We start from the raw sequence: 23,629 nt of genomic DNA, 5'->3' as shown, positions 1-23,629 counted from the left end.
CCGGCAGCGCACCAACCGTCTCTGACGGGAAGCCAGGCCCCTTGGAGGGAATGGAGCAAAGGCGGCTTCCTGGTATGTGGCGGCGGCGGCTCTGGGAAACCGGGCAGGCAGGAAAAGGGGCGCCAACTGGGAAGATCGCGGCGGGGAGGGCGGAGCGGAGGGGCGGCCCTGCTCTCCGGCGGCGTCTCTGCTTCAGGTCCCGACTGTCAGCGCCCTCGGGCGTCCGAGCGCCTCCAGCCCAAGGCCGGAACCGGAGCGGCGGTCGGCGGGGGGGATTTGGAGCACACAAGCCAGAGGGCCCGGAAGTGGGGGGAGCCGGAAGTCTTGCCTTCTCTCCCCGTCACGGGGCGGCCTGCGCATTCCTCCCTTCCTATTACGTCACTGCCTCTCCTCCGACCGGGTGGCCGGCGCGGCGTCAATCTTCCTGGCCCCGCCCACTCGTCGTCGCCGGAGGGCGGAGCCGGCTGTGAGTGGCGCAGGGCAGGCAGCCGTCCGCGGGGCGGGCCCTCCGCTCGCCTTTGTCTGCTGTTATTAGGGGCGAAGGAGCCGCCGGATTGGGTGGCGGGCGAGGTCGCCGCGCAGCCGATTGGGTACCGGCCCACCCGGGAGAAGCCCATTGGCGGCGGGCGGCGGCGGGGCGGGAGCCGAGCCTGCAGCTATGGCGGCAGCGGCCCGGGCGACGAAGGGAACGGGGCGGCCGAGCGGGATGGTCGGAGAGGCGGGGCGGCGCCCGGGCCGACCGTAGAGCCGCCATGGAAGCGCCGCGGCCGCCTCCGTCGGGCAGGGAGGCGCAGTCCGGGTGGGGCGCGGCGGCGCTGCTGGGCCGGGAGCGGCAGGTGAGGCGCGCGGGAGGGGGGCGAAAGGGGGGCGCGGGGGGGGGAGGGAGGGGCTGACGGTGCTGCTGTGTCCCGGCAGGCGCGCGAGCTCTGTCCCGGCGTGAGGAGCCAGCCGTACGTGTGCGAGACGGGCCACTGTTGCGGCGAGACCGGCTGCTGCATCTACTACTACGAGCTCTGGTGTAAGCGGGGCGGTCGGGGGGGGCGGTCTGGGGGGGGGCGGCCTCTGACCCGCGTCCGACTCACCGCCCCTCCCCCCGCAGGGTTCTGGCTGCTCTGGACGGTCCTGATCCTCTTCAGCTGTTGCTGCGCTTACCGGCACCGCCGCGCCAAGTTGCGTCTGCAGCAGCAGCAGCGTCAGCGGGAGATTAACCTGATTGCCTACCACGGTGCCTGCAACTACCCGCCCTCCGCGGGGGAGCTCCGTGAGTGGCCCGCCCTGCGCGCCCAGGAGGGGTGGTCCCCCGGTCCCTGCCGGCCCTGAGCCCCGCGCCTCTCCTCCCTTGCAGGGATGCTGGCCTCCTTCAAGCTGCCGGCCTACGAGGAGGTGACCTGCCGCCCCACCACGCCGCCACCCCCCTACAGCACCGCCGCCCTCCTGGGGGGCTTCAGCACGCTGACGCTAACGGGTAGCTCCTCCGCGAACTGCACCAGCTGCTCCTGCGAGTCCAGCTGCCTGACCTCCCCCGGCAGCTCTTCCCCATCGGCCACCGAGGCCAGCAGCCCCAGCCAAGGGGAGGCTGAGAGCGACGGGGGCTTTGGCCGCCCCTCGGGGGTCGGCTGGGAGCAGGCGGCTGCCTCCCCCAAGCAGGCCCTCTTCTCGGAAGTGGAGCTCTTTGAAAGTGACTCACGACGCCTCTCTGAGGGGTCCGACGCCCTGGAAGAAAGTAGCCACACGCGGCACCGGCGCCTGACCGGAGACTCCGGCATCGAGGTGGGCCGCGGCCAAGACGAAGAAGAGGCTGCCAGCAAGGAGGAGGAGGAGGGAGCTTGCTTGTTTGGCAAAGGGTCGGTCTGCAGTCAGCCCAGGGAGCCCTCAGAAGGGGCCGCCTCACCACCGTTGCCTGTCTGAAGGGGGCTCCTGTGCTCGGCTGCCACCCCCACCCCCTCCACCCCCTTTGGGACTGAGCTGCCTCTTGCTCACTGTGGAGGACTACCGCCTTAGCCTCACTTCTCTGCCCAGCCATATGGACACCTCCTTGGTCCTCTCCTGCCGCTCTGCTTGGGGGCCTTCTGGGGACAGGAGCCCAGAGAGCTTGGCAGCCGCTGGGGCAGGGAGGGGAGCTTCCTGCTCGATCATAACCGTAGTGATAGTGTGTGTGTGGTTCCTGCTGTGCTCCAGCTTTGATGTAAGGCATGGCGTAGGCGAAGGCTCGGTCCCTCCCCATTTCCAGGCTGCACTGGGGTTTGCTAGTTGCATGAAGAGATGGCCGTGGCCAACACAGGTTCTGCCCTGGGAGCGGGGAGCTGGCCTTCCCGTTGGCCAGTGTCCTGCCAGCACCTGGTAGCACCGTGTGCTTCTTATTAAACAGACATGGAAAATCCTGACTCGGAGGCACTTTCCATTGTGTGTGTGTGGGGGGGGCACCAATGTAATATCCAGCCACTGGGGGGCTCTGCAGGAACTGCTCTAAACAGCATAGAGCACATTCCCTTCACCTGCTGGATGAAGCAGGCCATCCTAAGTTGGCTTCAGAGATTCTGTGGAAGAGCAGCTGCTGGGGCTTTTCTCTTTTGGTGTGGGCAGTAACCCACCCACCCATTTCTATAGGGCCATAGGGAGCTGCCTTGCCACCCCCACCCCCTCCTGTCCAGCCATTCAAAAACTAGGGATGCCCTTGCTGCCAAGGCTTCCAAAGGAGGGGAGCTAAAGGTTTTAAGCTTCTCAGCTTTATTTCAATATGAAATTTCTTACATTTAGGCATTGCCACCTCGCTCTCCCAGTTGAATGCCAGCCCGTGAAGCAGGGCAGAGAGAGAAAGGCCAACAGCCGCATCCCTTTGCCACTCCAGCTGAGCTGCCCAGGGATACAGGAACATCAGCGGGCTAATCAGTATTCTTCTGCCATCATCAGCACAACCAGAGCTGACCAGCCTGTGAAGGGGTAACACCCTTGCCCCCGGCCTGTGCTGTCGTTGTACTGCTCCCAGACGTAGCCAGAGTCCAGGTACTGCTGGAGGACGTTGCCAATGACATTGGTGCGCAGCTCATGGTACAGCCTGGTTGCCTCCTCCCGGTAGGGCCCCTCGACTTGGCTGTAGTGATGCAAAGCTCGCACCGCGAGGTAGTTCATGTTGATCCAGACGGCTCCCCTCCAGTAAGGGGGGTCGTGCTCCGTGTTGCGCTTGAGATAGAAGGGGCTGCTACGTGACAGGGAACGCAAGCCGAAGGGCGTCCACAGCTTCTGCTCGTTCCTCATGTCTGCCAGGAGGCTGCCCAGCCGCTGGGAATCGGGGCGCAGGAGCTGCAGCAGCAGGGGGAAGAGGCTCACGTAGCCCAGGGCCCCTCCCACAAACTGCAACCGCGGGGACTTGCGGACCACGCGGACCAGCCTCGGAAAGGGTGAGGGTTGGCCAGGAGGAGGGGGCCGAAGGCGCTCGCGCTCCAGGGTCACAGCCTGTGTGTGGTTGCCATAGTCTGCAAAAGTGCTCAGTGCCTCCGACCAGTGGTGCTGCTCCAGCATTTCATTGTCTGCGAGCCAATTGGCCATGTGCGCGTAGTCGTCCTCCGCTTCTCCCACCCGTGTGGCCACCTCGGCCATCACAGCGGAGGCTACGGCCATCCAACAGCGCAAATCCAGGTGGCGCTCATCTTCCGAGGGGTGGGAGGCCCTGGGATAATCATCCAGCCCAGAGGTCAGGGTTTTAGGGTTTAGGAAAAGCTGAGTGTCCTGGTCCCGGCCGCGCCATCGGAAGGTGTAGGGCAAGGGTCCTGCTTGCGTGTGGTTGTACCAGCCGTACCAGCTTTGCAGGCGAGGATAAATGCGGCGGAGGTAGTCCTGCTCCATCGCCCCTTGCCTGAGTAGCTGCTGCAGCACTAAGAAGAAAGTGGGGGGGTTGCCCCCCTGGCTGTGCTGCACCACAAACTCCGGGGGCACCTTGGCCAGGGCTTCGTCTCCCAGGATCTGCTCGCGCGGGATCCAGCCCTCGACATTCATGAGGTCGAACCAGTGAGCTAGCACCTCCTGGCTCAGAGCTGGGTCCCAGCGCGCGAGGAGGAGCTGGTGGAAGCCTTCGTCCCACAGGAAGCCCCGGGGAAAGAAGGAGCGGGAGGGCACCGCTGTGAAGAGAGACCCCGCAGGGTATAGCTGGGGGCCCTCTGTGTAGGGGGACTGCACCAGCGAGTGCCCATAGAAGTAGCCCATCCCACCTAGCATGTTGCTGAGAAGAGCCCGGGCAAAGTGCTGCTCCTGCCCGGAGAAGCCCTTGCGGGAGAGGCCAAAGGTCTCCTCAAAGCGCTGCTCAAAGGCGGCCACGTGTTTGTCCAGCTCTCGCGTCAGCGTCTCTGCCAGGAGCCGGTCCGGGCGGTCAGCCACACTGCCCGACTCAAAAGCCACTTCCACGCGGCAGGGCACGGCCACTGTCACCTGGTGAACTAGGAGCTGGCTGCGTAGCTCTCTGTCCCCTGCTTGTCCCTGGTACACGTCCACGCCAAAGTAGTGTCGCTTGGGAAGCCCAGGTGGGGCGTAGGAAAACCGCGGACTCAGGCTCGATTTCACCACGTCAGTCAGGCGATGCAGCCCTTCTGCCTTCGCCTGCAGGTGGTTGTACCTAGCGGCAGAGAGGAGGGTGTGGGAAGCCTGTGGGAGACCCTGGCCCCTCGCTCCCTGAACAACAACGTTCTGTACCTGGCATAAAGCGGGGTGCCGGCTTCCGTGGTGGGTGGCTTGAATGTCACCGTGAAGTTCCCCAGTTCTTCTGTCTGTCCTCTTATCGACGCCAGCCGACTCTTCTCCTCCATCAGAGGCTGCAGTGTTCCTTGCCCATCGGTGGCCACGTAGAAAAGGAGGGAAATGAAGGAGGGTTTGGGCCCCGTCCTCTAAATGCACAAATACCACAAAAGGAAACAGAGAAGCCCCTTAATTTCTTGCTTCCCTGCAACTGGACCCCCAAGAGGAAAAAACAGCCTTTATTCTCTTCCTTTTACTCGGTGTGGATAAGCTCTTTCGGTCACCCGAGGCTGCAGGCTGAACTTCCAGGACCTGGCAGGGCAGCAGCCACGTCACTCAGCCGGAAGGCCACGCAGCCGCCCGCCAGTCAGGCAGGGGAACAGCTGCCACACCAGAAGAAGCGTTTCTCTCAGGAAACCCGCCCGAGTGAAACGGGGCCCTTTCCCCCCACTCACCTCTGGGCGAACCGTCACTCTCCAGCTCCAGTCGCCGCCGTGCTGCCCCCCCGGGCGCTTCACCACCTCCGTCTGCAGGCTGAAGCCCACGTCCTGGATCTCCTGCACCCCGAAATGGGCGCCGTCGTGGAGCAGCCAGCCGTAGCGAGGGAGGCCGTCGCTTTGCTCGCAGGTGTGCCGCAGCAGCACCTCCCTCCCCTCCAGCTGCTGCAGCCACATCAGCCCTGCGGGAAGGAGCCACGCGTGACGCCCGGCAGCCGGCGGGTCAAGGGCCGCCACCCCCCCCAAACAGCGGCCCCTCCCGAACCCTCACCGGCCACCGGCGAGCGCGGGCTGCGCGTCTTCATGCCGAAGTAGACCTGGGGCCGGTAGGAGCCCCAGAAGCGGGCGGGCGCGGCGGCTGGCCCGGTGCTACCGGGCGGGAGGGCTCGGGGCGCGGCGTGCGGGGCCACCAGGCGCGCGGCAGGCCCCCACCGGCCGTAGAGACCGCAGCCCAGCAGCAGCAGCAGGAGCAGCGCCGGCAGGAGCAGCAGCGCCGGCCCCGCGCCCCCGCCCGCCTCCCGCTCCCGCCGCCCGGGACCCCCGCGCGGCCCCTGCGCCCGCCCGCCCTCGGGGGCCACCCGCCGCCGCCGCTCGCGCGCCATCCGCTCGCCCGCCCGCCGGTCCACGCGCCCCTCCGGCTCTCCCGGCAGGCCCCGCGCCGCCCCCGCAGCACTCTGGGAAGGCGAGTTCCTGCCGCTCGGGGCGTGGCCTCGCCATCGCCGGGTGGGTGGAGTCCGGCGCTCTCGGGGTGGCTTCCTCGTAGCCTCCCGTCCCGCAAGAGCGGGCCCTAAGGCCGGAGACGCAACCGACGCTTGAGACGAGGCGGGGAAGGGGAAGCTGCGCCCGGGCATTCCCTGAATCGGGAGCAGGGCGGCGCCTGTCTCCTCCTCCCTGCTGGTGGCAACCGCGGCTGTTGCTTCGGAGGCCAAGGCGGCTTGTTCGGGAGTAGCCCCGCCTTTCTGGAATACGACCCCCCCTCCGCCCCCCCCCCCGTGTTTCTCCTGATGATGCAGGGACAAATCTTAGCGCAGCCACTGATTGACAAAGCGACTAAATTAATGAACTAAGGAAATAACAAAATTGGAAGGGACTCTGGAGGTCCTCTAGTCCAACCCCCTGCTCAAGCAGGAAAGCCATGCAATTTCAGACAACCCGTAGCTGTCTTCCGTGATTTAGGAGGCTGTCACAAAAGAGAGGGAGTCAAACCTGTTCCCTAAAGCCCACAAACACAGGGCCAGAAGCAAGATGGAAACTAACCAAGAAGAGATTAGCAACCTGGGGCTACCTGGGAAAACCACCCGTGGATGGCGGCCTTCTCTCCAAAAGCCGCAGGTGCTCCAACACTGGGGGGTTTTAAGAAGAGATTGGAGAGCCATTTGTCTGAAACGGTGGAGGGTCTGCTGTGTGAGCAGGGGCTTGGAGAAGACGACCTCCAAGGTCCTTTCCGTCAAGATCCCAAGTGATAACATTGCTTTATATCACACTGTTGACAGTTCTGACCCTGGAAAGGATGCAGAGAAGGAAGAGGGCAAAGGGCCCGGAGGCTAAATTGTCTGTTGAATGGCATCCCTGTTGGAGAGGACTAGGGGGAGGCATGGTAATTACCACCCAGGACCTGAGGAATCCTCATAGGCGGCTTGTTCTCCAAAGCACCAGAGCGCAGGAGAAGAGGCAGCAATGGGTGGGAGCTTCTTAGAGATTCAGCCTAGTGGTATGAAAAGAATGAAGCCGCTCATCTCCTGGAGCTGTGGCCACCGGAGGCCTTCAAAACAGACCGAACCCTTTGACTGGGATGGTGTAAGGCGCCTGCCTTGACCAGGGGGGTGGACCATTAGACTCTGGCGGCCCCTTCCAGCCATGTGATTTTATGTTCTAAATCTGTAATTTCACAACTGAGCATTTCATGTGAAAATGGCTTTCTTTGAATCCATTCAGAAGTTCCAGTTACACACTGAATCCTGTATTTTGGGGTGGGGGCGTTTCCTTATGTTTTGCGAGATGCCACTCGTCCCTCCAAAAACGAATGACCAAATAGCTGTTCTGTTTGCAGCAAGAGACAAGATGCCTGAGGCCTTTTGAGTAAATCGTTTATTTTAATTTCTCATTAGACTCACCCATCCCATCCACCTTTGCCTGCAAGACCATGAAACAGTTTGGCACGATTCCCTCCCACACGGATCTCCACTTGCTCTCTCTCTCTCTCTCTCTCTCTCTTGTCTCTCTCTCCCAGTTGTGGGCAGCACCAAGCAGCAGCAGCTCCCCTTTAGCCCAGGGAGAATCTGCCCTGCGGTGCTCGGCTGCTCTCTCAACCCAGCCAGCGCCCCCGCCTGCATCTGTGGGTGGCAAGGGGGCTTGGAGGGGTCCTGGGAGCAGGAGATTCTTTGGCTGCAGGGAGCCCAGCTGACTTCCTTCCCCACAGGGCCGCTCTGGGCTAGCCAGAGGTGGCTGCGAGGGAAGGGCCCCTCCTCTGCCTTCTCAGCCCTGCTGCCCGGCAAATGCAAACAGCCCCCACCACCACCACCACCACTGCGGCAGTTCCAGCTGGCCTGAGGCTTCCTGAGATGCATTGCTGGTGGCAGCCGCACTGTGGGAGTGGGCATGTGGCTAATCCCTGCGGGAGAAGGACCCTTCCTCACTCTCCTGCTTCTGCTGAACCACCCGGCCCCCATCGGTCAGGCAGAAGTGCAGCCCAGCCTCTCCCCGCCCCCAGCTCACTCCCGACAGAGACCTCCTCCCGCCTTCTGGACAGGCTGCTCAGAGGGAGAGGGGAACAGTGGGGGCTCAGCAAAGGTTTCTGGGCTCCTGTTGACTGGCAGGTCTGGCTGGGTCGAAGGCATTGCTGGGGGGGAGGGGGGGCTGAAAGCTTCCAGTTATTGCTTGATTTGGCCGCCGTCTCCCTCACTGACAAAGCGCTTCCGGCCCCTGAGGAGAAGGAGGGGAGTTAGAGGCCTCCTCAGCTGTTCACAGGACCACCTGACCCTCTCCCATCTCAACTGGCTGCTGCCACTTTTGCCCTCAAGCGTGAAGAACACCTGGACCCAACACTTTCGGAAGCATGCCAGGAAGCTGTGATTTTTTGGGGGGGGGAGGGCAGGGGGTGTCAATCCTTCCCTGAAGCCAACGTGGTTCCCCGTCTGGGCAAAGAGGCTTGGGTGGGACCTACCGGGCAGGGCAGGTGTCTCTCAGCTGCCTGGTGATGACACCCTCCTCAAAGCAGAGATCCACCATCTGCTCGAGAATGCTGTGGGCCAGTGGAACGTCCAGACTGATGTCTCCAAGCTCACTGTAGACCCGCTGGAAGCCCTGAGACAGGCGGGGAGGGAGAGGGGGAGGCTTGGTGCAGGCAAGGTCTCAGGAGCCACCGCCCTGCAGGGGGCCCCCCACAAATGCTCAGTTGGAGCCCCCCCGGGTCTTACCCGGTTCATCTGGTCCAGGGTCACCAGACCCGTCTGCCACAGCACTTTCAGCAGCTTCACCATCATGGCCACGGCCGTATCTCCCGAAGACTCCATCACCATCACCACAGCCTGGCACGAACATGGGGGTGGGGGATGCATGAGCACACAGCAAGAGTGGGCCGGGCAGGGATTGCCAACCACCAGCCCAGGGGCCTGGAAAGCAGACCCTACTGGGCACCGGCGTATCAAGGGGGCCAGAGCTCCCTGGCCAGGCTGGTCGCGGTCTGCTCCCTCCCCACCAGCTCCAGAGGAGGAGAGGTCCTGCCCTGCTTCTTTACCTCATAGACAAGTTCGTGGTGAAAGTGGGGCACCTCAAGTTGGCGCAGGCAGCGTTCGGCCTCAGAGACCTCTCCAGAGAGCAAGTATTCCCGAAGCAGGAGGTTCATCTGGGGAAGGGGAGTAAGGGGCTGAAGTCCAGCCAAGTCTCTGGTGGAAGTTCTCAAGACTTTTGGGACGGCAGAAGAGGCTGGATGGGTTCTGCCTTCAGGATCCGATTGCTGGAGTCTCACAGCACCACCCCCGCCTCTTTCTAGTTCTTGTGCCCCCCTCCCACTTCACAGCACTCCGCTCCCTGCCCAGCCCCTCCTGAGCGGCCCAGGCCCCTCTCCTTTCTCCCAGGCACTTGAGCAGCCCTTCCTGGGCAGGGAGCTGCTCTGTGCTTCACCAGTGCACTTTAACAAGAGATAAACTGGGTTTGGCACTTGCCAGTTTAGCTATTTCCAGTCTCAGGCTTGGATTCATGAGACAATGAGAACCGTTGCAGGAATTGGTTTCTTATTCCCCTGCAGCTTTGCAACTTCACAGCTGTTGCTTCCTAATGCCTGCAGCTCCTTTGTGTGCTTCCCTTGAGCATGGAGCAGTCTCCCTCCCTCCCTCCCTCTGCGTGCCTGGCCCCAAAGACCAAATTCCTCGGTCAGCCACCCCATCCCAAACTCCATGCACTTGGCAGATGGCCAAGCACCCAAGGGCCACTGGAGAACCCCCGGAGAGGCAGCCAAGGGCAGACCAAGCGTCCCCACTTCCAGCTCTTCACCTCCTTGGTCAGATGCTTGACTGGCCTCTGGCCACCCCCCACGCCCCACACATTGTCCAGCCGATTGACGTCTCGCTTGATGCGCAGGAGGACGGCAGCCCGATCCAGAGCAGCCCTGCAGGGAAAGGAAAGCACATCCAGCAACCGTTTTATGTGCGTTTTATGTCAGCCCGGGGGGTGGGCCTCCTTCCCTCCCCCCGAGGGCATGGCATGCACGAGGCCGGCCCTCTCACCGTGCGTGCTCACAGTCCACACGGCCCTTGTAGCGCTCGAGGAAGTTGAGGGGGAGCGCGTGGTCGGCCACAGCCCGGGCAATGAACTGGCCCAGCATCTGCACAGGCAAGACAAGGGGCCGCAAGGTCAGGGGCCACGGTGTCCAGAAGAGGGAAGCCCCCCTCCCCCTTCCTGGACAAGACTGACCTGCGGCGCCTCAGGGGTGTCGAGAATGAGGTCGGGGAGGTCGTGCAGCATCCCGTCAAAAGCAGCCGCGATGTCCTCAGCACTCAGCACCTTCCCCACCAAGTCGGAGAGCAGGCGGGAGGTCAGCTCGCGATGGCTGGCTTTCCCCTCCAGAGAGAGCACCACGGCCAGCGAGGACACGGCCGCCTTGTGACCCCCCAGGTTCAGATTCCGAAGCAGCTCCTGAGAAAGGAGGGAAGAGGGGCCAGGTGAGGGCTGCGCTTCCGCCAGGACTAGGTATGGCCTCGCTGGGACCCCGGGGCCCGTCCCATATACTTCCCAGGGCTTCTGCAAGCAGCAGGGAGACGGAGTTTACTCGTCTTGTGCAAAGGGTTTAAATCGGCTGGCTGGAGCTTTTAGTAAAGGCACGATTATCTTCAAAGATAATCTCACATGATTTACAAGTACGATGCAGGGGGACTCATTTCAATGAAAGCCCAAAACACACAGCAGATCAAACTGCTCCAGAGAAGCCAACCCGATGTAAACAAACAATTTGTGTTAAAAATTCTATCCAATTCTCAAGGTATAAAATAATTTAACTTTTAAAAATAAACCTGTCAGCCTTTTGTGAAGCTTTGGTGTCAGCCAGAGAGCTCCTAAGAACAGCCCCCTCCCCAGAGCCCCCAGAGCCAGAGAGCTGCAACTCAGCTCATTTCAGAGGCCGGGAGGGGCTGCTTCCATCAGCCCTTCTGCTGGGACCCTGCCTGGCGCACGCCTGTGCCAGGAACGCCACCCTGAGCAGTTCCTGGCTTCCCTCTCAAGCAGGCTCCAAGATGGCTGGACCCAAGCGAGGGGAAAGGGGCTTGGAGGAAAGTCCTGCAAGGCAGCCCCCTGGCCCGGCCCAAAAGAGCGCCCCTCCCCCCTCTCATCAAGGTTTTCACTCTTTCCTTCTTCTGCCATCTCAGCTGGCTTTCCAGCGGAATCTCCCGGATCCAGTGGCTGACCGGAGTTCAGTGATATCAACTAGAGACCAGCATACTCATTAGAGCCTCTGCTGATTAGACAACCCAGCCCCTTCTTAAGGCTCTGGGGGGGGGGGGGCGTCCAGAGGCTCCCTCTTGCAAAGGGCGGGGAGGTTCTACTCCTGCTGAGACTCACCACCACTTCCAGAGTGTCTCCGTGTTCAAAATATTCCATCACCATCGGCTGCACAGTCTTCTCCAAGTCCTCTTCTTCCAGCTCAGGCACCACCGTGGCATAGACAGTCTTTCCCTAAAAAAGCCCAGCAGCCATTAAAGACCCCCCACACACACACACCTTCCTGGGCTCCCTCCTGAGCCTCTGGGCCGCCACCACCGCCACGGCCCAAGCCTGCTTCAGCCGGGGTCTCCAAGGGGAGAGGCCAGGAGCGCCAACCCTGCTGCATAAGGAAGAGGCCAGCAGTGGACTTAAAAGAGCCCCCAATGCAGGCCAAGAGGAGGGGGGGCTCAGGGAGGGGGGGGGTGAAGGCCGGCTGGGCCTTTTCATCCCTTCCCCCTCTGGGCCGGGACTTCCAAGCTTTGCCTGGGAGGCTCTTGAACCCTCCCACCCCCCAGGCGGTACCTGTGCAGCCTCGTCATAGTTGGGGTCGCGGGCATCCGGCTCTTGGTAGCTGTAGACAAGCCCCGGCGCTCCCCAGACGCCTTTGCCCCCTGCCCCACCTGGAAAGAGGGAGGCGGCCGTCAGGACTGATCTCCGGGCAGCAGCAGCAGCAGCAGCAGCGCCCGAGCTCCGGGGCCCGGCGGCCGGCCTACCTACCTTTCTTGGGCAGGCCGCGGCCCTTCCCCATGCGGGACTTGCGGTCGTGGTTCTTGCCCTTCGGGCTGCTGGGCTCCGCCTCCGCCTCGCCCTTTTCTGGAGGGGCTTCCCGGGGGGCGTCGCGGGAGGAGGTCCGCCGCAGCCGCCGCTTCCCCTTGGCCTTCAGCCGGGCTTCGTGCAGCGCCTTCTCCTGCGGGCTCCACGGCGGCGGCTCCCCGTCCAGCCCCTCCGGCTCCTCCGCCAGAGCATCCTCCGCCTCGCCGCCCGCTCGCTCCGGGACCTGCCGGGGGGGGGCGGAGGGGGGCAGGCGGGGAGTCAGGTCGGGGGCTCCTGCACGGGGGGGGCGACGGGGGTCTTTGGGGAGGGGGAGGGGGGAGCCCGAGGAGCTTCCCGCCCAGAGGCTCCGCCCACCCACCGCTGGCCTTCGGGGGGGGAGGGGAGGGGGCGGCCAGGAGAGCGGCCAATGGCAGCGCCGCCGAGGGGAGCCGCCCCCGGCCGGACGGGGCCCAAGGCGCGGGGAAGGGCGCGGTACTTGCCGGCGGGAAGGTGCCGCCGTCGCCCCGCAGCAGCTCCCCCGAGCTGGCCGGGATGGCCGAGGCCGACATGAGTCGCGCGCGCCAGACAGACAGAGAGGCCGCCAAGCCAACAGCCGCCGCCACCTCCGCGCCGGAAATGCGGCCGGAAGAGGCGGGGCCGAGGCTGCCGGGATTGGTAGTCCGGCCGGCGTGGCGCTGCCGTGGCTGCCCCGGAAGCCGCTCTCACTGCGGGGGTTCCTTGGCCTCAGTCCCGGAGCGAGAAGGGCTGCTCCGCCGCCTCCCTCCGGCCCTGGTTGCGGCCCAGCCTGTTTCCCAGCGCTCTGGGACGCGGTTGTCCCAAAGGCGCTTTCCCCCCCCGGCCCCTTCAAAAGCAGCCAGCTGGGCCTTTTCCCCCCCTTGGCGTTTCGCTTCTCATCCAAGAAGCTTCCTCGGTTCTTCAGGCAGAAGGCGAAAAAGGGTGGGCTCGCCCCCCCACCCCGCAACCCCCCCAGGCAGCCTCTGTCTCCGGGGCGGTGGAGAAAGCGGGGCCGCCTGCCCCTCCCCCAACCACCCCATTTGCCCCCGAGGGAAACGGCTGCCAAGAACTTTGGGGCGAAGTTCTTCCCGGAGGGAGGGAGGGAGGGAGGCAGGACCCCCTGAATGCACCCCCGGGTGGGACCTGGTGCTGCTAGGACCTGCTCGGCCTCTCCTGACACAGAATCCTCCTACCTTTTCCTCCGAACGGATTAAAAGCCTTTTTCTCTTTAAATTCCTAAGAGAAATCTCTCGAGAGATCTCCTTTCCCTTAAACTCAGGAAAAGCCTGGTGCTCCTGCATCAGTGACATTGGGGGGATTTGCCAGGTCCAGACTCGGAGGTTGAAGAGGGCTGCGCTTGTATACTTAACAAATTTAACCCATGTTCTATGTCCGCACGTTGCACCAAACCATAAATTAACCACAGGCTGACTTCATATAACAAACTCAGCCAAGAAAAGTCAACCCCAACCCCAGATGACGCCAGGTTTCCCCACAGAGAGATGCTATCTATAGGACAAACCACCTTGGGAAGCTGTGAAGTATCTCATAACCTTTATTTCTTTAGCCTTTCGTCTTTCACACAAGAGGAAGGTAGAAAACCAGTGATCCGCTTCTGCCTGGCCAAGATCTCCAAGGGGGATGACTGACAGGCAGCCTCTGAAGCCAGGAAGGGGCTTCCCTGAGTCCCTCAGAGCTTCGGGACACCTGCCTGAGCTGCCAACCTTCTGCTCCTCCGGCTGCCCAGCCAACAGGGCAGGACAAATGGCGGCCAAAAGTTTCAAAGGGACCAGGAACCCCCCAGGGCTTTTTGGTGTCCGAGAGGAAGGCCAAGATGCTGGATGGTCAGGGGCAGATGGCTCAAAGAGGAAAGGGATTTTGAGGGCTGGGGACAAATGGCGCTCCTTCAGGTCCCTGCCTGAGGAGAGAAAGCCGAAGCGAGGATCAAGGCCGCAGCATCTCTGCGCCTCCTGTAAGGCAGGTTGGGCAGGTGGAGTTTGCATCACCTGTGCAGGCCCCTCCTCCCCCTCCCAAAGACCCCAAGAAGTGCCCCAACTGCACCTGCTAGCATCCCAGGCCCAGATGCCCCCTAAAGGGGAGCGGGTAACAGAACCAGAAGGGAGGGGGTCCTGCGGGAACAGCCCCTCCCCTGGCTCCCTGCCCTTCCAAGCAGCCCAGGAGCCAGACCAGTGGTCCCTACCCTGTGCTACAGCCCAGACAAGCCTCCCTCGTCCTGCAGAATGCCCAGCCGGGACCAGGAATGGCCCCGGCTCAGAGCAAGAGGCGGCTTCTTGTGAATTTGCTCCTGAACCAAGATCGGGGGTTGCCCATTGCAGAATCTTGCCAGAGCAAGAAAGGCCTCCTACGTGGGACTGCGCTCCTTCCCACCCCTCCGCCCCCACTTCCAGGGAGGCTGGGAGGCCCAGCAACTCAGATGCGCCCCAGAGGAGGGAGGGCTGCTTCGTGCAGGTGCTGGAGGCCCAGCTGGATCCAGGGCGGCTGCTGCTGCTCAAGCCTCCGAAGGGGGGTTCATGCAGGAGAGGGCGGGCATCTTCCAGTGGCGAGCCCCACGCAGCCGCAGTGCCAGCCACTCCTGCTGGGCCAGGCTCAGGTAGGTCTCGGAGCTTGTGCCACCTCCTGGGGCACGGCTCAGCAAGTCAGCTGCCCAGCTCTCTGGCCCAGCTCTCGCATGGACGGGCAGCCCTTCCAGATGTTCCAGGTTGCTGAGGCTGCCCAGGCTGGCGTGCCAGGACTGCATCCCATCACGTGCGCCTGGAGCAGAGAGGGGGGGGGGAGGCTCAGCTCAGAGGCAGCAAAGCCCACCAAGCAGAGAGAGAGCCAGCCAAGGGCAAGGACCCTGGGCAGCATGGATTGGTGGGCACAGAGAGTCCCTGCACTGGGCACCCGGGTCTCCTTCCCAGCCACGCCACGTCTCCTCAGCCGAGACCCTTCGGTGGCCCCTTCACTCTAGCCAGTCCACAGTGGCCCCTTCCCCTACAGGGCCAGGCGGAGGAGAGGGCGGGTTGCCCACCACCCTCCTGCACCCCTGCCCCCCCCCTCCCCACCGGGCCAGGGCACTCACAGCACTTCTGCAGGGCCTCCCAGCTGAGAGAGGACAAGGCGCCCCTGTGGGGCTGCTGGAGGAGGCAGGCGATGGCGTTGTCCGTCTGCTGGAAGACCCGAAGGGAGAGAACCAGCTTCTTCACCTCTGCGGGCAGCTCGTACTTCTCCGACTGCAGGGCTTCGCGCACCAGGTCAAAGTCCCGCTTCAGCTGCAGAGCTCCCTGAAGGCTGAAAGGGTCAGTTGGCAAAGGGCGCCTGCCGGACGGACCAGGAAAGCATCCTCCGACAGGTCAACTCACCTGAACTTGATCTTCTGGGCCAGAATGTGCTCCATCCAGGCTTCCAAGAAGGCCGTTGTGACCCGGCTGAGGACCAGAGCCTGGGAATCCTGGGGCAGCCACCGGACGCCTTGCAAGGCTGGAGCCAGGATAGCTTGAGCTGCAGCCTGGGCGTACTCGCTGGCAGCGGAGGGCGGCTCTGCAAGGGCAGGGCGGGTGAGGGCAGGCGCAGTCAGGCAGTGGCTGCTCTCCCTCTTCAGCGCCCTGCCCCCCCCTCCCGGGCCCCTTTGGGTGATCTGCAAATCCCTCCCCACTGCTGTTTGGAGGAGAAGTGGACGTGGAGACCCTCCTGCTGGTTGGAGGAAGAGGCTTGGTCAGCCTGAATGAGCCACCAGTGCCCGGCCTTGCAAAGAGAGCCCTGGCCCTCTGCCACCTTCCATTCACGCATACCTGCCTGGAGGGCGAGGCGCCAGTATTTGCCAAGCGGCATGGCCTGTCCGAAGACCTCTGCTGACACACGTCTGCAGTCCACACAGAACAACTCCAGCACGTCATTTGCAAAAAGCTGTGGGGGGGAAGGGTGGCATGGGCAACCCTGGTCTGCCTTATGACCCTAACACGGCCCAGCCGCAGCCCCGGCCATGCCAGGAACCCAAGGGCCCCTTTTGGTCTTCTCCTTCCTTCTCCTCCTCCAGGCTCAAGACATCACTGGTGTCAGTAGAGCCCCCCACCCCCACCCCGTTGCTCAGGAAATAAACTCAACTGCCCAGCTTCTGCCTGGGCCAGTCAAGGAGCCGCCTTCTCTGCTAGTGAAATTGCCCTGATCTATCGGAGCGTCTCTTGCAACATCACGCTGGAATGCTGTAAATAAATCCACACTTCCGCATCCTGCTCTTGGGGGCGGCTGAGAAGGACTTGTGAACAATTTTGAAGAGTTCTTCTGCACACCCAGCTCTTCCCACCCAAGACCTGCTTTCTAGCCCTTTCACTGCCCTTATTGCTTCCCTATAGCCAGCTTCTTTGACCGGCTCCCCCTCAGGAATTCCAAGCCAAAGTTTGGCCAGCCAAGCATCTCCTGGGAGTTCCTGGCCAGAGCAAACAGGGAAAGGAGCACACCAGGCCGGAGCCACCTCGGCCAGAGAAGGAAGCCTCACAGAAAGGCTCCGGGAAGGAGGGAGGGAGGTTCCCCTGGGGGAGCAAGGAGAGCTCCTTAGGACAGTCAGAGAAGTAACCCCTGGGAGAGGAGAAGGGGGGGTGGGGACGGTGTGAGTCCAGGCACGAGACATCAGGTTCCTCTCTGGGCCGACTGAGCCCAGCGACTGGCAGCGGCTCTCAGAGTGAGCCTTGCCCCCCGCCCTCCCCCCACAGGCCCCAGAAACTCAGGGGCGACCCAGGAAGAGCAGCCAGGGAGGAGCCAAGCCTGACAGGAGGTTGGTGTGGCAGAGAGGCTGCCAAGGTCTTTCAGCCAAAGACCCATCCGAGAGTGGAGAAGGTTGTGATGCATCCAGAGAAGAGAAGGAGGAAACACGGGAGGCTGCCAAAGATTTGCTCAGTCTTTGAAGGGGTGGAAAGTGACCCATAAGGCAGGTTTCCTTCCTTGAGCCTGGGCTCTGCTAGGAGGCGGCTAGAGGGACCACCTCTCTCAAAGGCCAAGGAAGGTTCTGCAGGCGCCCCACCAATTTCAGCAAAGGAGAAAAAGGGGGAGGAGGGACAGAAGAGCCTGGGCTTTCAATACAAGGACAGGACTTCCAACACAGTGGAGAAAGCGGCAAACAGGATGGTGCAGATGGGAAAGCAAAGGAAAAAGGCATTTAAAGCTATCCAATATTGCCGAGAACATGAGAGGAGGGGCTCAGAAGGAGCTGCGGCCTACAATCAATGCCTCCAACAGCAAAAAAAGCCCTGAGCCCATAGGGGTAAGAAGTGGGGGGGCGCCTGCCAGGGAGGTCATCAACTTGACCTTAGCAAAGTGTTAAAGGCTTTTAAATGGGGCTACACCCCTACATGGAGGGCTGAGTCCTCTAACAAGAGTAATTGTTGCTATGGCATGAATTGGAGGGTTAAGGACGCTGGTGACCAGGAGTGGAAGGGGACTCTCGTTCTCTCCGCCAGGGCATTCGGCTGCCCCTACCCCACAGTCTGGCCAACCAGAGGAGCCAAAGATGAAATCAGGCTAAGGGCCCTCCTGCTGCTCCTATCATCTCTGGAGGCCCTTCGCCCACAAGTAACGAGGGGAGGCAGAGCCTGGCATGCAGCATTGCCCTGGAGAAGGAAGTGGAGAGGACGAAGGGAAGCAACGTGGAGCTCCTGCCTCTGCCAAAACAGCTGGGATTTCAAGCCTCCTTCTGGGCCTGCTAGGACCAGGGTTCCTGCACAAGAGGGTGGGAAGCCTATGGCGGCATCTCCTGACCTTGTTGGACTCCTCCATGGCCCCACTCGGCTTGTCCAACAACCTTCCTGGGCCACAGTCCCCTCCAAGGCCACAGGCTTACTTGGATGCTGGTGGCTGCCAAGTGGAGTTGCAGGCTCAGCTCCCGCTCCCGATGAGAGGCCACGGGGCCCTGCTTCCCCCCGTCCTCCAAGGCGGCCCTGCTCACCAGCACCAACATCTTCCTGGCTTCGGTTTTCAGCAACTGCAAGAAAAAGCTTCTGTCCTTGCAGGTTACAGCTTCCTTTGGGGCTCCCAGGCCGTCCTCTCAACCACCAGAACCCCCCCCTCCCTCCCTCCCTCCCTCCCTCCCTTCTTCAGGGACGCCTGGATGGCGAGGCCCATCCCCAACCCCTGTCTTTGGAATGGTGAGTTCCAGGCTCCGTTGGATACGATACAACAGAGGAAGACGGAGGCCAGCTTCTGTCAGCCGAAGGCCGGGAGGGCTCAGGTTCAGCTGCTCACCTGCAGATCCCCTTGGGCCACGAGGAGGAACTGGCCAAGGGACCAGGAGGCCAAGTACTGGTAGGCTTTGCTCATGGTCCAGTAGGAAGAGGCACGGCAGGTAGCCACCGCAAGGGAAAGCAGGTGCAGGTGGAGGCTGGCAGGGACCTGGCGCCGCCCTGTGAAAGATCAACCAGCTCAGCTGGCAAAGCGCCCTCCCTGCCTGCCCCCTCCCTCAACACCAAGGCAAGAACAAGCTGAAAGACCCACCTGGGGCACCAGGGGAAGGCTGGCTCTCCAGGCTACTCATGCTGAAGGCCAGGAGCAGGAAGAGGCTCTGCAGAACCTGCCCTGTCTGGCTGCAGGCCACAGTCGTGGGCTTGGGCAAGCACCTGTCCACAAGGCTGGCGCCCAGAGCGTGGCAGAATCCTGGGCAAAGAGGGGCCGGAATGCAGTTCTCCCCACATCAACAACCCTGATGCCCCCCAAGCAGGATGGGGATTTTCCCGTCCTGAGCCATCCCAGCCCAGGCTGCCCACAGCCCCCCTCCTGATTCTCCCCGAGGACCCTACCTGGGTCCCACTGCCACAGGGCATCACGCTTGAGCAGGCAAAGTGCCGCCTCCTTCAGGGCCTCTGCAGCCTCCGCAGGCAGGCAAGCTGGAAGCAGAAACTGGGATTCACGGTGGCCTCAGTCTGGCAGGGGGCAAAGCCTTTGCTCTCCCCGGGAAAGATGACAGAGGGCAGGACTTCATGGGGCAGGCGGAGGGCCTAAGAGCAGGCAGGCGGGGCCCTCCCGGGGGACGTTCCCTGGCATCGGGGAGGTGGGAGGTCAGCCAAATTCTAAAGTGTTCATCAAAATGACCAAGATGCGTAGCTCTACAAACTCCATCCTGTCCTTCACAAAGCACACACAAAGCGTGGATGTCGACCCACACAAGGCGTCAACAGCTCCACAGTCTCCTCCGTGAAAGGCCCCTCTGCCACCCGTAAAACAGGAACTCCGGGCAGAGAATGTCCTTGGGAGAGGAACCACCATCCCCACCCGCCAATGGAAACACCCCAACCGAGGGACAGGCATGGGGCAAGCCACATCTCCTCCAGGCCCACTCACTGGGGCTAAGATGGCAGCACTCGGGCTGGAAACGTTTTGAGCGTCATATGCTGAGCCAAAATCCAAGCAAGAGAAAAAATCCCACTGGCAAGAAACAAATCTCTCCGGGAAACGGGACCCCTGCTGCCCTCGCTCCATTTCTGACGCTGTCTGAATTCTTGAAGGTCCAGCCTTCACCTGGCCAGGGCAGAGCTCAGGTGGGCAGAGCCAGGGCCCAAGGAGGCATTTCTCCAGCTGCCTGCATCTCCCCCCCCCCGCGCCCCCTGGAACCGCCCAGCACGAAGCACTCATCCCTGCACACACACCCCATGCCTGACTTACCCTCCGCCAGAGCGTCGGTCACCCGTTGGCCCAGGGCAGCCCCGGCTCCCCTCTGGAACTGAGCCCGGTGTGCTTGGAGCTCCAGCTGGCGCACCCAGGAGGCCGACGCCGCTTTCCAGAAGAGGGGCCGGTATTCAGCACAGAGCATCGTGGCCGCTTCAGTGAAAGAGGCATCCAGCCAATCAGGAGACTTCCCCCTGGGCAGTGCGGTATGGGCCAGGCCCTGAGCTGCCTCCGGGTGACCCTGGGGCTGGTCCCACTTGGGCCGGTGCAGGAGGCGGTGCCTCAGGCCGCCAGTGGACGCAAGCAATTCTGGCAGCAGCCCTGTGACCGCCTCCTCCTCCTCTCTGCACAAGGCCTGCAGGTGTGCAGGGCGGCCCTTGTCCACCCCAGAAGCGACAGCCGCTGTGGGCCTCCGATCGCTGGTCCCTGCCTGCTGCCAAGGGAGCAGCCGAGAAAGTCTCTCGCCGGCCAGGCATCCTCTTTCGGCGGCCAAGACAGCCAGCACCCTCTCCACAGAGAAGGCCTGCAGCCCCTCTTGCCCTGGAGCCCCGGGCCCCGGCTTGGCTCTTTGCAGGCCCCACTCGCTCAGCCCCTGGTTGTAGCTCTCCAGGCCCCGGAAGGCCTCCGAGAGCAGAGGGGAGGGCCCGGGGGCTGCGTGCCGCAGCAGGGCGTCCAAGCATCTCTCCAGCAGGCAGAGGGCCTGCAGGGCCAGCAGCTGGAGGGACCGCTTCATGCGCTGCAGCACCTCAGGCTGCCGAAGCAGCAGGGGCCTCAGCCGGGGGTCCCTGCGCAGGTGGCACTGCAGGCAGCCCCAGTGAGAGGTGTGTACCCGCAGCTCCTGGCAGAGTCCCCGCAGCAGTCGTCCCCCGTCAGTGCTCTGCCTGCCGGCCGGTGTCACAAGGCACCACTCGGCTTCCATCAAGCGGCGCACAAAGTCAGAAGCCGCTTTAAGGCGCCGGCAGTAGTGGCGAGCCAGGCGCAAGCAATGCTGGTGCTGCAGCAGGGCGTACACTGTCTTGCGCTGACGGGCCGCACTGCTTCCCCTGGCCCAGTAGGAGAAAGGCCCCCTGGCCGGCTCTGGGGCCGCTTGGAGGCCTGTTGTGCGCAGGCAGCAGCTCATCCCCAGGTAGGTGTTGTCCTCTTGGGCCAGGTGGGCCAGGCCGCCAGGCACCTCCTCCTCCTCCTGAGCTGCGATGCCAGGCTGAGCCAGGAGCAGGTGATGCTGGCCGGGGCGCAGCAGGGCAGGTAAAGGCACCTCTGCTTCAGGGAAAGGCCTGGCGATCTCTGCCCACAGACCCGACCCTGTGGGGACAAAATGGGGTGCTTACGGCCCCTCCTGGGTTTCTCACCCCCACCCCAGACCCCCCCCCCGCCTCCCCGAGGGTGAACGCTCCGGCCGAGAACCTGGAGCAGGAAGAAAGGCCCAGGGGGAGACGCCCCTCCTCGCTGCCCCCCACCCCACCTCTGCAGGGGGGGGCTCCTGGACAAGCAGCCCCTTCCCCACCTGGCGGGGGAGCCTCCCTGGGGAAAACATGGGGGAGCCCCGCGGAGAGCAGCCCCGGCTCCGTTGCCCTCCCGGCAGAGCCCGAGAGGCGGCCAAGGCCAACACACGCACGCCGGGCGCCTTCCAGAGGTGGGAAGGGGCCGCCCCCGGAGTCCCCGCCGCGCTTCAGCCGGAGGCTTCTGGCCCGCCTCCCTCCAGCTTCCCCCTCGGCCTACCAGGCTCGGGGTCCCGCCGCCCGTGATGCTCCATAGCCCGGCGCTCCCTTCCGCGGGGCGCTCCGGAGGGAGAGGGGCGCTGGAAGCCGCGGGACAGCGGGAGCCGCTCCTTCGCCCGGAGCGCCGTTGCCGGGCGGTTCGGCTCCAGGGGCGGGGCGGGCGGCAGTCACGTGCCCGGGGGAGCTGGGAGGCGGAGGCGTCCCCCGGATCTGGGGCGGGCGGGTGGGGGGCACCGGGGGCCTGGCCTGAGCGCGGCTGCTTTCCGCGGAGGTTCCTGCGCTCCGTGCCCTGAGCGGAAGCTTCCAACGGAGGCTGCGGGGGGGGGGTCTCCGGACAGGCGGAGGCTGGGAGGGGGCGGTGGCGGGATCCCCCCTCCCGTCAAACGCAGCAGCGCCGCCGCCGCCTTCGGAAGCCCCTCCTGCCCCCACTCAGTCCAGCGGTCACCCTGCTGCTTATTTGTGCAAGGACGCCGCTTCCTCCCGTTTCCCCTCTAACCAGCACCCTGCGAGGAGGCCCGGGCTGAGCGGCGGATCCCCCTTCCCTTCCCCACCGCTGCCGGAGCAGCAGGATCTCGTGCATCCCATGCCATGTGCAGGGTGGGCCGAATAACGGTGCCAATCGCACTGGGCGTCTGGGAAACGACCGCTGCTCCTGCAGTTCAGACCCACCTCAAGGATGTGAGCAGGAGCCGCTGAAGCAGAACCCCCCCCCCAAAAAAAAACACCTCATTTCCCTTGGTTTTTTTTTCCTGTTCGTGGCTGAGTGTTAGGTAATCCCTCCATCTATTCAGCGTATGCTGTGTGCTATGCAGACCCTTTAAATTAGGTAAAGTCCCCAATCCCCCCTTATACCCCCCTCAGTTTCAGAGGAAGCCCGAGAGTGAAAACACTCTGGGAATCCAACTGGAAGCCCCAGCCTCTCCCTAGGCCCTGAAGGACACCCACTTCAGAGGCTCCTGAGCAGATGATAAGAAAGGACCTCCTGGTTTCCCTGAGGCTGGCTTTAATGAAGGGGCTGGGGAGGGGGAGTCCCCCCAAGTCCTTTCCCACCAGCACAATTGCTCCTACTTTTGCTCTTCATTGGATTATCTGGCTCAGTTGTTTCATATCTGTTTTCTTTTGATTTTCATCCTTCACAGAGCCAATTTGAGTTTAACATTTCTGTTCTCACTGTAGTTTAGTATGTTTTCATGATCGCTTGGCATAGGAATATTGTACTAAGTTTTGTGTTTTAATTTTATGTATGATGGAAATATGAACTGACTCAGCAGAAAATTGGAGGAGTGTAATTAACAAGGTTTAATCCCGTCACAATAGAAACATGTGAAACATAGGAGAACTCAAAATGTTAATATATTCATCTACTAAAACACACAGAGCCAGAATGGTGGAGCGATTGAGGCACCACACTAGAAACGGGGAGAGCCTGAGTTTGACTCCCACCTTAGTCCCAAAGACGAGCTGGGTGCCCTTGAGCCAGTTACCCGTACTCCCTCCTGTTGTAGGAAGCAGGCAGTGAGGAACTCGGCTAACATAGTCATCCGTACAATAACAAAATAATTTTCAATGATCAACATTTTTTATTCTCTCAGCATTTTTCAGACTAGCAAGAAACAACAAAGCAGGATACTAACTTCCCAGACAGATTTTACAAAAAAATAAACATTTGAAACGGCTTAAGGGTTAAAAAAGATGCAGTAAGTCCAAGCAATCTCAGCCCTGTTTTTCACCCAATCTTCTGCTCCAATGAAGCATATATTTCAAAGAAAGACAAGAAACAATGGATGGAAACTGATCTAGGAGCGGAGTAACCTGGAATTAAGGAGAAAGTTCCTACAGTGAAGCTGCAGGTGGGCCATCGTCACTGGAGGTTTTTAAGAGGACAGCAGCCGCCTCTTTGGAATAAGGGCTCCTGCCTGAGCAGGGGGGGGGGGTGGGCTATTCTGATTGAAATGGATCCTCATTTACAAAAGAAAGCGGGGAAGGCCAATGTACAGAATAAGCCCCTGCACGAGGCCGCCCTTCAGGGCCCGCTCTTTCCCTGCATTCAGGCAACGTCGGAGGCAACTGGAGGCCTGGAAGAGCCGCTTTGCTGGGCTGGCAGCGGGGGCAGAGCAGGGGGCGTCAGTCCAGGAGGCCCTTCGGTTCCCACGCAGGGAATCTGGGGCTGCTGCGGTTGAGGCTGCTGGCATAGAAGTAGCCGGAGGCCCTTCCGCACGCAACACTCCGCCCAGTCCGGGAGACCCTCTTTCTCGTCCGCCCACTAGGAATGGCGCCTCCGGGGGCTGAAGCCTTCCG

General features: G+C 62.3%; 4 protein-coding genes across 5 annotated transcripts; 1 reads left to right on the top strand and 3 right to left on the bottom strand.

Annotated features, from left to right (window-relative positions):
* The first annotated feature begins 518 nt into the window (after positions 1-518).
* On the top strand, positions 519-2,384 carry WBP1 (WW domain binding protein 1). Its single transcript, XM_087723857.1, has 4 exons — positions 519-836; positions 916-1,018; positions 1,100-1,261; positions 1,346-2,384. The coding sequence occupies exons 1-4, from the start codon at positions 753-755 to the stop codon at positions 1,906-1,908; spliced, it is 912 nt and encodes a 303-aa protein (XP_087579983.1). The 5' UTR covers positions 519-752; the 3' UTR covers positions 1,909-2,384.
* Positions 2,385-2,710: 326 nt separating this feature from the next.
* On the bottom strand, positions 2,711-5,872 carry MOGS (mannosyl-oligosaccharide glucosidase). Its single transcript, XM_087723845.1, has 4 exons — positions 5,494-5,872; positions 5,181-5,404; positions 4,684-4,874; positions 2,711-4,606 (listed from the first exon to the last, which is right to left on the bottom strand). The coding sequence occupies exons 1-4, from the start codon at positions 5,822-5,824 to the stop codon at positions 2,887-2,889; spliced, it is 2,466 nt and encodes an 821-aa protein (XP_087579971.1). The 5' UTR covers positions 5,825-5,872; the 3' UTR covers positions 2,711-2,886.
* A 1,420-nt stretch (positions 5,873-7,292) lies between these two features.
* On the bottom strand, positions 7,293-12,597 carry LOC106538936 (programmed cell death protein 4). Its single transcript, XM_014053581.2, has 11 exons — positions 12,449-12,597; positions 11,913-12,192; positions 11,718-11,815; positions 11,274-11,387; positions 10,134-10,355; positions 9,947-10,044; positions 9,714-9,828; positions 8,959-9,066; positions 8,639-8,749; positions 8,386-8,525; positions 7,293-8,144 (listed from the first exon to the last, which is right to left on the bottom strand). The coding sequence occupies exons 1-11, from the start codon at positions 12,515-12,517 to the stop codon at positions 8,093-8,095; spliced, it is 1,407 nt and encodes a 468-aa protein (XP_013909056.2). The 5' UTR covers positions 12,518-12,597; the 3' UTR covers positions 7,293-8,092.
* A 903-nt stretch (positions 12,598-13,500) lies between these two features.
* Positions 13,501-21,484, bottom strand: CCDC142 (coiled-coil domain containing 142). Of its 2 annotated transcripts, XM_014053580.2 has the most exons (10): positions 21,333-21,484; positions 19,611-20,915; positions 18,749-18,835; positions 18,447-18,605; positions 18,198-18,355; positions 17,797-17,937; positions 15,755-15,869; positions 15,326-15,503; positions 15,046-15,254; positions 13,501-14,735 (listed from the first exon to the last, which is right to left on the bottom strand). In XM_014053580.2, the coding sequence occupies exons 1-10, from the start codon at positions 21,364-21,366 to the stop codon at positions 14,473-14,475; spliced, it is 2,649 nt and encodes an 882-aa protein (XP_013909055.2). In that variant the 5' UTR covers positions 21,367-21,484; the 3' UTR covers positions 13,501-14,472. The 2 variants fall into 2 exon arrangements, with proteins under 2 accessions (XP_013909055.2, XP_087579972.1); XM_087723846.1 differs by lacking the exon at positions 13,501-14,735 and having other exon boundaries at positions 15,095-15,247.
* Positions 21,485-23,629: the final 2,145 nt, after the last annotated feature.

The sequence above is a fragment of the Thamnophis sirtalis genome, unplaced genomic scaffold, assembly GCF_051295495.1.
Source record: "Thamnophis sirtalis isolate CommonGarterSnake01/CBP01778 unplaced genomic scaffold, rThaSir2_p1.2 scaffold_10, whole genome shotgun sequence".
NCBI lineage: Eukaryota > Metazoa > Chordata > Lepidosauria > Squamata > Natricidae > Thamnophis > Thamnophis sirtalis.
Note: the sequence above shows the minus strand (reverse complement) of the source record. Positions and strands in the feature narration are given on the sequence as shown.

What these genes read in the sequence shown, in the direction of transcription:
- WBP1 (XM_087723857.1), top strand. Translation starts at nt 753, where the DNA reads ATGGAAGCGCCGCGGCCGCCTCCGTCGGGCAGGGAGGCGCAGTCCGGG. An exon ending in TGCTGGGCCGGGAGCGGCAG is followed by an intron (nt 837 to 915) that starts GTGAGGCGCGCG and finishes GTGTCCCGGCAG; the next exon opens with GCGCGCGAGCTCTGTCCCGG. An exon ending in CTACTACTACGAGCTCTGGT is followed by an intron (nt 1,019 to 1,099) that starts GTAAGCGGGGCG and finishes CTCCCCCCGCAG; the next exon opens with GGTTCTGGCTGCTCTGGACG.
- MOGS (XM_087723845.1), bottom strand. Translation starts at nt 5,824, where the DNA reads ATGGCGCGCGAGCGGCGGCGGCGGGTGGCCCCCGAGGGCGGGCGGGCG. An exon ending in CCCGCGCTCGCCGGTGGCCG is followed by an intron (nt 5,405 to 5,493) that starts GTGAGGGTTCGG and finishes TCCTTCCCGCAG; the next exon opens with GGCTGATGTGGCTGCAGCAG. An exon ending in GGCACCCCGCTTTATGCCAG is followed by an intron (nt 4,607 to 4,683) that starts GTACAGAACGTT and finishes CTCTGCCGCTAG; the next exon opens with GTACAACCACCTGCAGGCGA.
- LOC106538936 (XM_014053581.2), bottom strand. Translation starts at nt 12,517, where the DNA reads ATGTCGGCCTCGGCCATCCCGGCCAGCTCGGGGGAGCTGCTGCGGGGC. An exon ending in ACTATGACGAGGCTGCACAG is followed by an intron (nt 11,388 to 11,717) that starts GTACCGCCTGGG and finishes GGGCTTTTTTAG; the next exon opens with GGAAAGACTGTCTATGCCAC. An exon ending in ACACCCCTGAGGCGCCGCAG is followed by an intron (nt 10,045 to 10,133) that starts GTCAGTCTTGTC and finishes TTGCCTGTGCAG; the next exon opens with ATGCTGGGCCAGTTCATTGC.
- CCDC142 (XM_014053580.2), bottom strand. Translation starts at nt 21,366, where the DNA reads ATGGAGCATCACGGGCGGCGGGACCCCGAGCCTG. An exon ending in GCGCCTCGCCCTCCAGGCAG is followed by an intron (nt 15,504 to 15,754) that starts GTATGCGTGAAT and finishes CTGCCCTTGCAG; the next exon opens with AGCCGCCCTCCGCTGCCAGC. An exon ending in GGAGGCCCTGCAGAAGTGCT is followed by an intron (nt 14,736 to 15,045) that starts GTGAGTGCCCTG and finishes TCTCTGCTCCAG; the next exon opens with GCGCACGTGATGGGATGCAG.